Source organism: Rhinopithecus bieti, unplaced genomic scaffold (assembly GCF_001698545.2).
Source record: "Rhinopithecus bieti isolate Rb0 unplaced genomic scaffold, ASM169854v2 scaffold_6708, whole genome shotgun sequence".
Classification (NCBI taxonomy): Eukaryota; Metazoa; Chordata; class Mammalia; order Primates; family Cercopithecidae; genus Rhinopithecus; species Rhinopithecus bieti.
In genome coordinates, this window is record NW_016806329.1 from 5,039,178 (window position 1) to 5,052,215 (window position 13,038).

A 13,038-nucleotide genomic window follows, 5' to 3' on the forward strand; every position below is an offset into this window, starting at 1 on the left:
AAAAAAAAAAAAAAAAAGAAAAAAAAAAAAAAAGAAAGAAAGAAAGAAAGAAAGAAAGAAAGAAAGAAAGAAAGAAAGAAAGAAAGAAAGAAAGAAAGAGAAAGAAAGAAAAAGAAAAAATTAGCTGGGCGCGGTGGTGAGCTCCTGTAATCCCAGCTACTCTGGTGGCTGAGGCAGGAGAATTGCTTGGAACCTGGGAAGCGGAGGCTGCAGTGAGCCGAGATCGCGCCACTGCATTCCAGCCTGGGCGACAGAGCGAGACTCCATCTCAAAAAAACAAAAACAAAAAACAAGAAAAAAGAAAAGAAAAGAAAAGAAAGAAAGAAGGAAAGAAGGAAAGAAAGAAAGAAAGAAAGAAAGAAAGAAAGAAAGAAAGAAAGAAAGAAAGAAAGAAAGAAAGAAAAGGTTTAGACCAGGCACAGTGGCTCACGCCTGTAATCCCACCACTTTGAGAGGCCCAGGCAGGCGGATCACGAGGTCAGATGATCAAGACCATCCTGGCCAACATGGTGAAATCCCATCTCCACTAAAAAATAAAATACAAGAATTAGCTGTTTGTAGTGGCACACGCCTATAATCCTAGCTACTTGAGGGGCTGAGGCAGGATAATTGCTTGAACTCAGGAGGCGGGGATTTCAGTGAGCCTAGATTGCGCCACTGCACTACAGTTCCACATGGCTGGCGAGGCCTCACCATCATGGCAGAAGAGGAAGGTATGTCTCACATGGCGGCAGGCAAGAAGGAACCAGAGCCAAGTTAAAGGGGAAATCTCTTATAAAATCATCGGATCTCGTGAGACTTACTTACTACCATGAAGTCAGTACGGGGGGAAACCGCCTCCATGATTCAATTATCTCCCACCAGGTCCCTCCCATGACTCGTGGGAATTATGGGAGCTACAATTCAAGATGAGATTCTGGTGGGGATATAGCCAAACCATATCAAGCATTATATAAAGTTAAAAAAAGCTACAGGAAAGAAAGGAAGTACCCAAGATAGTACTTTAGAAAACACTGTTACTTCCCATGTAAAATAGCTTATTTCCTAATGCATATATTAATATTAAAAGTGAAATCTTCTGCACTGGATAGCTGTGTTCATATGAGTTTATATATGTAAGTTTCTATCCAGGGTATTTATTAGTCATTTATGTATGTGTTCTTTGAGAAACCGTATAGGTTATTTTTCAAACAGAATTCTAAATGAGCTTTTTATCTATCTGCTGAATTAGTAACTTTACACGATATACTTTGGGGTGTAAGGAAGTCAGTGGTTAATTTTAGATGCAAAGATCTTTAGATGTAAAGATCTTCAAACACTATCAGCTTTCAAACTTCATGCTTCTGTATCATTTCAGGAAACATGCAGTTTTCTCTACATGAGATTCTTAATACAATGACAGTGGAAGGGTTCAGAAATGAAGCTAACAGGAAACATGGGACCAGAATGATACTGGAGTTTTGCTATGCTAGTCAAATCATACCAAGATAACCTAGATGTTTTTTCTGTGTACGATAGAAAGTTGGGGTCTAATTATGCTTATTTTCTCTCTATTGTTTCAGAACCATTTTAGTCTAGTTTCTTTATGTCCTCACTCTATGTCATGTCTGTCCTATATGTGAGGTTCTGTTTTAAGACAATGCACCGCTGAACAAATATTGCATTACAAGGCTTTTTATCTAAGTCTTGCTCTCTGGTACATCAGGTCTTCCTCTTCTGTTCTCTTTTTTTGTTTGTCTTGGCTATTTTGGTCCTTAGCATTTCCATTTGAAATCTAGGATCCAGTTTATCTGTAGAATCTCTTGAATTTTAAATATAGACAATCATTTTGATTGCAAATGGATAGCTGTGTTGCTCCCTTCCTACAACTTACAAATGTTATTTATTATTGTCTTACATTATTGGATTAGCTAGGCTGTCCAGCATTATGCTGAATAGTAGATGTTATAGTGGGATTCTTGTTATTCCTGACATTAAAGAAAATGCTTTCATTGGTTCACCATTATGTATGATGTTTGCTGTAAGTTTTCAGTAGAGACTCTTTATACGGTTAAGGAAGTATTCTATTACTAGTTTGCTAACAGGTATTTTATTTTGTTGTTTTTTTCATTTTGCTGAGTTTTGATCACAAATGAGGATAATGTTATAAATGCTTTTTAAAAGCATTTAGTATCTATTGAGATGATAGTATGTTTTATGATAATTCTCTTTCTTTTTTTTTTGAGAGAGAGAGTCTCACTCTGTCACCCAGGCTGGAGTAAAGTGGTGCGATCTTGGCTCACTGCAACCTCTGCCTCCCAGGTTCAAGCAATTCTCGTGCCTTAGCCACCTGAGTAGCTGTAATTATAGGCTCACGCCACCACACCCAGCTAATTTGTATATATTTTTTATAGAGACGGGGTTTCACCATGTTGGCCAGGCTGGTCTCAACCTCCTGACCTCAAGTGATCTGCCTGTTTCAGCCTCCCGAAGTGCTGGGATTAGAGATGTGAGCCACTGCACCCAGCCTGGTTTTTCTCTTTTAATGTAGTTTATTATACAGATGGATGTTCTGATATAACACCTTGTATTCCTGAGACAAACAGAAAATATAATCATGCAAATAACTACAGAAATGTCATGTAAAAAGTACAGCTTCATTAATGAGTTACAACTGTTGAAAGAATATTTTAAAAGGCAAGATAAGCATTTGTTAGCTGCTATTGGGCCTCTGCCAAATCTTAGACTTCAAGATATTTTGCAGAGAAATATAGATAGTTACCAACCTATGCTGAGAATTTTAAATGTCTTCTTTACTTGAGTCTAATACAATATAAAACAGCATGATTTTGAAAATGAACAACAATAAAAAACAATCACTTTGTTTTCATGCAGAATTCATCAGGTGGACACTGATATCTATGTGGTAGTTGAGCGAATGAGAAAAAGTTATATGTTTAACGTTTAATGCTGTTAACTTTTTTTTCTTTTTTTGAGATGGAGTCTTGCCTGTCCCCCAGGCTGGAGTGCAATGGCACGATCTTGGCTCACTGGAACCTCTGCCTCCCTGGTTTCAGCGATTCTCCTGCCTCAGCCTCCTGAGTAGCTGGGATTACAGACTCCCGCCACCACTCATTTCTGTATTTTTAGTGGAGCTGGGGTTTTACCATTTTGGCCAAGCTGGTCTCAAACTCCTGACCTTGTGACCCACCCGCCTTGGCCTCCCAAAGTGCTGGGATTACAGGCGTGAGCCATGGCGCCCTGCGTAATGCTGATAACTTTTAATGTTGTAGGGAGAAAATATAATTTCTTCATGCTGTGGAAACATTGACTATGCCAACAACACCAATAAACAATTTTATATAGAATGCTTTTCAAATAGAAGCTGCAGGCTGGGCACAGTGGCTCACGCCTGTAATCCCAGCACTTTGGGAGGCCAAGGGGGGGGGGGGGGGATCACCTGAGGCTGGGAGACGAACCTGAGACCAGTCTGGCCAACATAAGTGAAACCCCGTCTGTACCAGAAATAGAAAAATTAGCCAGGCATGATGGTATATGCCTGTAATCCCAGCTACTCAGGAGGCTGAGGCCAGATAATTGCTTGCATCCAGGAGGCAGAGGTTTCAGTGAGCCAAGATTGAGCCACTGCACTCCAGGCTGGGGGACAGAGTGAGACTGTGCTGCAACAAAACCAAACAAAATGAAACGAAACACCAAATAGAAACTGCAACTAATAACCACACTTTTTCCACTCTGTAGGTTTTTAAAAATTGTTTTGATATTTAAAACAAATAGGTCCAGGAATTATAACAATTATGATTTTCCTGGATAAGAATAATCTCTTAATTATTACATTTTTTATTAACTATTTTGGTGCTCTTAGACCTTTTCCATTATTTATTTCTAAGCTCAACATTTCTAAGTAACCTGGAAAACCGTTCCATTGTTCTGATGGGCATTTCATTTAGTATCCCAAATTTGAACTCCTTTATATGTATATTTTTCCCCCAAAGAAATTTGTGGCTGTAAATCATGGAATTCTTATTAGTTTAGTCAGTTCTTGTCTCTTTCAAGGACATTTCCCCACATATCTATACATGTGGTGAGTGCTACATCTCAGTTGGGTGTAGACTAGACTGGCTGATGCAAACTGGGCAGGAATGATTGGCAGTAGTACCTCTCTTGTTTTAGCAAGGAGCACCAGCTTCACTCCACAACATCTGGACACAGAAACCAGGGCCAGAAAAAAATGGTTTTGCTAGGAATTACCATCACCCTCACTTCCTGAACCTGGGAGCTTCTAGATAGGCAATGAAACAGTTATTTCCAGGTCATCCCCTTCCCACTAGACTCCAGGAATATATAAACTTGAAGTCAGGACTTGACAACCTGGATTTTTATGATTTGCGTTTAACCTTTTATGTGATGTGATTTATTTTTATTTTTTGAGATGGAGTCTCACTCTGCTGCCCAGCCTGGAGGGCAGTAGCATGATCTTGGCTCACTGCAACCTCTGTCTCTGGGGTTCAAGCAATTCTCCTGCCCCAGCCTCCTGAGTAGCTGGGATTACAGGCACGCACCACCACACCTGGCCAATTTTTGTACTTTTAGTAGAGACATGTTGGCCAGGTTCGTCTCGAACTCCTGGCTTCAGGTGATCCTCCTGCCTCCAGGTGATCCTCCTGCCTCAGCCTCCCAAAGTGGTGGGATTACAGACATGAGCTGCTGCGCCTGGTCTGTGATGTGATTTTTGATGAAACTTTGTTTTGAGGCTTGAGCCCAACTTTCCTTTTTATCTAATTAGTATTCCATTAATATTCTTTAAAAACTTTCTTAGTGGGGAATAAACTATTTAAACTCACCACTTTAAATAAATAATCATCTTTATACACTTTTATTCATTTAGTTACCATAATTATTATCTTTAGTGTGCTGTATTGATAGTGTTTATTATTGACTACAGAATGAGATCAAAGTCATTCATTACTAATGCTAATGATTAAGTTTGCCATTGTGCTATGTACCTTATATGCATTACCTCATTAATTTACAAATCCATGTTAATATCACTATTTATCAAAAGTGGTCTTTGAAATTCAGGGAGATTTTAACTGGCCAAAGGCCAAATTCAAAGAATTGAATTTCAAATGAAAACATTTCTTTCTCAGTTGTTTGATCTTACAAAATTAAAATATATTCCACTACAAGTGCTTAAAGTCACTAACCATTTATAAACAATGAAAATGAAGATACAAATCACTGAAAACCCATAAGATTATAATGACTGAATTAGCCGGTATTAGCAGACGTTTTGAAATGTAAGAATAGTTGGCCTTCTTCCTCTACAGAGGGAATGAAGGAAGATTGTCAGCAGAGGTTTCGAGATGGGGTGTGTTTTGTGGTGCAAGTAACCCAGTAAAACCCAGTAGCATGGATGCAGTCAGAGGGAACCAGAGAGCAGTGTTTCCCTAGGCCTTGGATGCCTAGAGGGAAAGCCACAGGTGAGGAAAGAGAGGCAAAGACAGGTTGGCATGGCACTCACATTCCTCTTGCGTGGGCCCAGCCCTTGGCTGTCCTTACCCAGATGTCCTCATAAACTCTGAGCTGTGTCACAAGAGCAAACAAAACAGGCAAAATATCAAATATTACACATTACCAGTGACTGAAAGCAGGGCAGAATCATCTTAAAGTGGGAAGTTTTTTTGCTCCATGCTCTGAAGGTTGGTGTGTAGCTACCCACTTAATCTGAATATGTTTATAAATAAAGTTTGAATTTGGTTATTTCACTGTAATGTTCTAACTAGTGCCGAGAGAGAGAGAGAGATTCATGATCTGATTTCAACCAAGTTTCCCCATATGTAATTAGATAGTGATTTATAATTTTGGTTTTGAAATATCCTCTAATGTCTCCAGTTATCTCAAGAGATGCCATAAAGTTTTCCAAGAAATTCTGAAGAAAAATATTGAGACATCTCTAGAGGGCTCTAAAATAATCCCTCCCTTTTCTTTTCCAGACTTGCACCATGCCAAACTACAAACTCACTTATTTTAATATGAGGGGGAGAGCAGAAATTATTCGTTACATATTTGCTTATTTGGACATACAGTATGAAGATCACAGAATAGAACAAGCTGACTGGCCTGAAATCAAATCAAGTAAGTAGCACAAATAATAAATGTAGGAAAAATATGGTTTCAGGACCTTTTGTTTTTCCTCAGGGAAATGAAAAAAAAAAATCAAGGTTTTCAAAGCTCATGTAGCTTTAAATTGAGAAGCAGCAGTTCAGACAAACTAATTAAATGCTGTGTGATCGAGCAAATTTCCTATTAGAGGTGAAAACACAAACCTTACAGAAAGAGAGTATAAAGGTAAACCAGTAAAAAGCTTTATCAGATGAGAAGACGAGCTGAAATAAACGTGAGACTTTTTTTTTCTATTTCATCACTGGGACAGATGAAGTGCACAGAGTTTAGATTATTTTTCCAGTTTCACGACCCTAGCAAGTAGAACTGAGTTTCAAACCCACGTCAGTTTAATACCAACCTCAAGCTATTTGCACTGGACAATGCCAAAACAACAAGACTAGGATGACAGGCGTATTAACAATGAACTGCCACGGCCTTTGGAAGCACGAGCTCCTTAAAAGTCATTGCCTTTATAACCATTCTTTTTCTTAGCGGAGGCCTCTTCTCTGGTGAGACAGCGTATCTTATTTCTTATGATCACGACACTTTACCATTAATATCCACATGTTTCTTCTGATATCAGAATTTGCACATGGGATTTTAAGATGGTGAATATTTAATAGGTGAACATTACTTTTATCCACGAATTAATTAGACCAAGATGGATAGAAAGGTGCAGATATTACATGTAACAAATTTTACCCATTAGCTTTGAGATGTAAGTTCACTGAGTGCCTCATTCCCTATTCTATTTGAACTTTTCATTGTTATCGAAAATGGAATTTCTGTATTTTCTTAATATTTCCATAGATTTTCAGAGTGGAAAGGAATCTTAAAGTTCATGATGGTTAGAATGTAGTTTCAAATGTTTTAATAGACAAAGACACAGTGTAAAAATTATCTTAAAAAGGATAGAAATTTCATTTACACAAAACCCCAAGTGGGTATCATGATTTTGCTCCATATAGTTGTCAAAGATTAGGTTTCTTGTTGATCTGCCACCCCTTGGTGTCTTATTTACACAGTGTGAAATAGCTCACGCTCCTTCCACATTGTGGCTCAGAGAAAGTATGAAAGAGGGAGGGGACACACCCCTTTTAACAGCATGACTAGAAAGTTGCATATGTCACTTGGTAAGCCCAATGGTCACATATCACTTCAAGGAAAATTGAGAGATGCTGATTTAATTGTGGATAATCATTTGCACAGCTAAAAATCCAGAGTTTTATTACTCTAAGAAGAAAGGAAAGAATAGGTACTACTAAGGAGCAGTTTCTATTACAAATGTTATTTGGTCTCATCTGCTGTCCAATTTAGCAGTGCTCTCTGGTGCTTGAAACCTGCTATGACACTCCCTCTGATAGAACCTAGAAAATCTCCAGTCAACACATTCCATCATTGGATACTTGTATTAAAATGTTCTCCTGGACAAATTTGGTAAATTGCACACACGAGTTTACATTTTCTCTCTTTAAAACGCTTTTTCTCTCCTTTAATAACATTGAAGTACTTTTAAAAAGGGCCGAAGTCCATAAAGACAAAGAAACAAAGCTTGAATGTAGATATGATAGCACACAATTCTGGAAGCTAAAAAGCAGGCCAAAGAATGGTAAGGTGACTTAGTAGGCCCAAAGTTCAAACGTAAACCTCGAGGAGGAGAAGGCAAGCTAAATCACAGAGATACAGAAAAAGGCTCATGAATTTGTAGTAGCAGATAACTCTAAAAGTTGCACTGACAGAGGACTGAGTGGAAAAATGTTGATGGAGAGTTTTTCTTGACCCCTTTGTCGGACTTGCGCTGGGGTGCCCCATTTACTTCACCCACTGCACTCAATCCCTTGTGGGAGGGAGCATGTGAGTGAGCGAGCATGGGATCCAGCTGAGCACTTTGGGCACTGGCAGGAGCAAGCTCTGCACGGGCCCTGCAGTGGCACCCAGGTTGGGGTACCTGCGACCCCTGAAGCTCCAGAATGCATGTTACAATGCTCTCTTAGCCCTACCATCCATGGACAGCAGTGTGGTATCAGCTCAGTGGGCCTCTTGCTTCGTCGCATGGGGTAGCTGCCTTCCACCAGCAAGGGCAAAGGGCCAGTGTGACAGCCTTTTTTGGGTCCCTGTACTTGGTGGGTCCTGAGCTGTTGTCCAGTGTCCAAGAAGAATGTCGTTGTCCAGACACTTGAAGGATGGTGAAGACGGAAAATTTTATTAAGTGAAGGAAATGGCTCTCAGCAGAGAGGGGAGCTGGCGAGAGGACAGAGTAGGCAGGTAGTCTTCCCCTGAAGTCAAGTCCTTTCTCCTCCGAAGTCCAGCCATCTCTCTGAAGTCAAGTCAACTCTCTCCAGCTGAGCCGCTTCTCTTTCCTCTACTAACTGAGTCTGGGGTATTTATAGGCAGAGGATTGTGGGTCGGGGTGGGCCGTAGGTAATTTTGGAAAAGGCAACATTCAATTGGTAAAAAAGCATTATTCAGAAAGAACCAATCAGAAGACAGCAGGCAAACAGGAATCGATTTTCTCATGCTGGGTCACAGGTTTCAGGCTTTTTGGCTTGAAGATGGGGTTTCCCTGGGGAACTGCTGTTGTGTACCTAGAATTTCTCTGCCTCCTGCCTCTATCAATGTGAAGAAGCACTGTGACCACCATATCCCTTCTCCTCCCTAGAATAAGCATGGAGGTTACTCTCAGGGGAGGATAGACCAGAGGCTTCTGGGACAACAGACATGTCTGAGGACACAATTTTATAATAAAGGTGGGATTCAATGGAAGTCTAGAAACTAAATGGTGAGATCCATAGCACCTTTCCCCTGCTCTACAATCAGAATGCTACAACCAGGCTAATATTCCTCAAGCAGAAATTGGAGAAATTCTCTCTGGGGAAGCTGATCAGTCCAAGCTAATGAACGAATGAGAGTTTCTTAATGAAACAGCCCAGCCCAATCTGTTGGCAAGCCCCTCCCATGCATGCTGAGCTTACAGGTAGTTTTTATTTCTTTGCTTTTTAAAACATAAATGGCAATCAAAATCAATAGATATTTGAGAAAATCTAACATAACACATACCTAAACAAAGAAGCAGAAAAAAAAAGCAACTCTGAGGAAACCAAGATGATTTAGCAAGAAAAAAAAAACCACTTCAAACATTTTTAAAAATCCTCAGAGAAATAAGAGAAGATAATCTATACATGAAACAAGAACACTGTAATAGCAAACTAAATATGACCTGAGAAGGACTTTGTACTACTATATTTGAGTCCTTGTAGATGAACTGTAACCTAACTTAATAGGTAGACAAGATTAAAACCTAACTTAGGAATATGCATCTAAAAGAAGAGCTGAGTCTTGGCCAATCCCAGCAGCCACACTTCAACCACTCATATACTCCTGAGTGTTCAGACTGTGTTCAAATAAGGCAAACTGTGGGCTGTAACCAATCCAGTTGTTTCTGTACCTCACTTCCAATTTTTGTATGTCACTTTTTTTTTTTTTGTCTATAAATTTGTTCTGATCATGAGGCATCCCCTGGAGCCTCTGTGAATCTGCTGTGATTCTGGGGACTTCCCAATTTGCAAATCGTTCATTGCTTAGTTAAACTCCTTTAAATTTAATTCAGCTGAAGTTTTTCTTTTAACAACAGGGTGCTGTCAAAAGAAATGTTCAGAGACAAACAGTTCTTGAAAATTAAAAATATGATGCAAACACATCAATAAAATGACAAAAAATAAAGATATTTTCCAGAAAGCACAAAATAGGATGAATAAATGAAAATAAAATAAGAAAAAAAGGAAACTTGAAGCTCAGTTTAGGAGGTCCAACTTTCAAATAAAATTCTGGAAAGGGAGAACAGAAAATAGAAGGGAGACTAATTTTGAAAGACTGTTCCTTATACAAAGTTGAAATCTGTCTCCTTATAGCTTTCATAGATTGGTCTTGGACTTATAATTTTAATCCATGGAGAAACAGATTACTCCTTCTTTTACAACCAAATAGTTAAAGAAACCTAGTTTCTTTAAAGACATCATGGAAAAAAAGCTATTGCTGAGTGGTCAGTTTAATACAAATGTTCTGAGTGAAGATAATGGTCTTTGGCAGAATTTGTAATTGGGTCCCATTTAATTCATGCATTCATACCTCTACCTAGATAACAAATTTTGGAACTTCCTTGTTAGTTTCTCTGGTCATCATTGTGAATTTTAGTCCAACTTTCCCATGCCTGACTCTACTTCTTGATTTAGATGCCATTTTCTCTGGACTATCTGAGATCTACAATCACATCCAGGTCCAAAGGACAATTCTCTTTTCTTCCTTGAGTGCTCATTTATATTCCCTGATTTGCATTTCTTCACCACTCAAGTAGGTGTCCTCCAAACAAGTTCCTGTTACTGTACATCTGCCATTTAATGTGTGATACCTATGGAGAACACAGTGTTTAAGGTACAAGAACAGCACAGAGCAAAATGGGACCATCATCCCTGTCACAAGACTAGACATCGTTGTAAGACATTCTACCAAGATCACAGTAGTTACTTTGCCAGCCACATCACATTGAGGCCTCATATTTAGTGTAACAAAATTCCTTAATGGTTTTTAAGCTTTAGAATACTCCTATTGACACCTCCAACAACACTGGGATTTTTTTTTTTTTCTGGGATCAAATGAAGGACTTAGCATTTGTCTTCTTAAACGTCTTCCTGTTAGATGCAGCCCAATGTTCCAGTTGTGGGCAGTTATCCCAGGGTTGGCTTGAACACTTTCAGTAGCTAAAAGCTCACTATCTCACAAGCAAACACATTCCATTGTCAATCGCTCTAAAGCAAACAAAATTATTCCTCATCTGCCCTTTATTCTACTACCCTTTGATTCTAGTTTCACATTTTAGAGGTAGTCAGAATAAGTCAAATTTTTCTCTATTTGATAGTTCTGTCCTATTTGAGGTGGTTTTGTTCCACTTAGCTAGTTTTATTTCCTCCAGGTGAATAGTGCCAAGGTTCTTCAACCAATCCTCAAAAAAATAAGATTTTCAAACCTCTCACTAACTTGGAGACTATTCTCTGAGCTTGCTCTGATTTTTAATATCTTTCTCAAAACATGGCTCATAGAACTAAGAAAACAGCTGAACAAGGGTTCCAAGTGACCTCAGTGTGAAGCCTACTTTTACCAGGTGTGTGACCGGGGCAATTTATATAACCTCTTAACTTCATCCCCTCATTTATAAAATGAGATAGTTATCACCTACTTCATAGGGTTGTTGTAAATGAAAGAAGACCTAATGGGCATGCTGAATATTTAGTACAATGCCTAGCACAAAAAAAACCCCTCCCTGCCAAAACAAAAATAGGCATTTTGATTCCCTCTTGTTCACATATTTTGCTTCAAATAAGGCATCCCAACTCACTTCAATTTCATTTGAGACTTTGTTTTGCTCACTGAAGTATCTCAGGCACCGAAAATAGTAGTTGGCACACTCAATACTTGAAGGTAAGTACTTAGAGGTATTTTTATTCCACATGTGAAGTATGATTCTCTTTTACTTATTTAGGTGTGCATATGAAAGACACTCGAAGGAGATACACATAGTTTATTCTAGTAGTTGTGTGAGGGTCATCAGAGTGTGATTGCACTTTATTATTTTCTCTCTTTTAAAATAATTTTATGTCAAACTACGGCACTGGTTGGGAAAGTTGTGATTAATACACATGGCAAAGTATTATGTAGTCATTAAAAAAATGATGTTTCATTGATTTAGAAAGATGTTTAAAAGACATTGTGAAATGAAAAATGATTTACAAAAGATTATATGCATTATAATTTGTTTTAAAATATATATGGGAAATCAATTAAAATATTAAAATGGTTAAAACTATGTGACTGAATTATTTTATTTATCAGTTTATAATTTTCTATAATAAACGTATATTCCTTTGTGACAAAAATATAATAGGTTTAGATAAGAAAACAGTAGGATTTACAGATAAAATATTAATATGGTATCTGCTATCAGTCTGTCCGATATTTGTGCAAAAATGCTTGCTGCCTTGCTATACATTTCAAATAGTCCATCATCAAAATGAAACAGGGCTTCAAAATTAATGACTAGAGGTACCTGACACTCACTTCCTCAAAGAAGGATCAAAATAGCAAATAAATAACCACACATCTAATACAGCATCTAAGAGAGAAGACTGGAATTCAGCTGGGAAGTGATAGGAAACTTCTGAGGCACAGAAAGAAAAGGAAGTGAAGCTGCTGAGTTGGCTGGAATCAGCTCGAAGCCAGGAGGGCCTCCCCATTGTTGGGAAAAGGTAAGAGAGATATCCCCAGTGGTCCACATTTACTCCACAGACTCCTGCAATTCTAGTCATGGGAGAGCCCCCTTGGGCCTTATGGGCCCTGAGACTAGGGTAGGGAGTGCCTGGAGTCCGTGTGAGAACATTTTTCCAGAGAGAAAGTTTGTGCTGTGTCCTACACACTCCCTGAGACCCAAGTAACTGCAGCATGGTGCCACTTGGAGAACCCAGTCCCCACCAGACTATATTTTGCCCTGGAACGCAAAAGCCCCTGCATCTCCACATCCTTGGAGCCATGCTGACATCCCCCTACAACCACCCAGAGGGCTGCAGCATTGCAATGCTGGCTTCACTCAGTGTTGTGGCTGAGTCTCCAGCACTTTAGCCCATGTGGTGTCCTAAACCTGGGGGAATGGACAGTGTTGCATATCAGAGAGGCTGCTGCTGTAACATAGGAAGCTAAAGCATGCACTCTCCAGAGTCTGAGAGCTGCCTGCCTGGGGCTGTTGCCACAGACAGCAAACATGCCTACTCTAACATCAGGGCCACAATGTACCTGCATGTGCCTTTATGAAGCCTGGGGACCAGCTCA

At 39.2% G+C, this 13,038-nt stretch overlaps 1 protein-coding gene across 1 annotated transcript in view; it reads left to right on the forward strand.

Annotated features, from left to right (window-relative positions):
• The window catches only part of HPGDS (hematopoietic prostaglandin D synthase), a 32,623-nt gene that overhangs the window by 2,323 nt on the left and 17,262 nt on the right, over window positions 1-13,038 (forward strand). Inside the window, exon 2 of the mRNA XM_017875505.1 lies at window positions 5,994-6,135. Within this exon, the coding sequence (XP_017730994.1) occupies window positions 6,003-6,135 (133 nt within the window). The 5' untranslated portion in view covers window positions 5,994-6,002. The remainder of the gene's footprint in view (window positions 1-5,993; window positions 6,136-13,038) is intronic.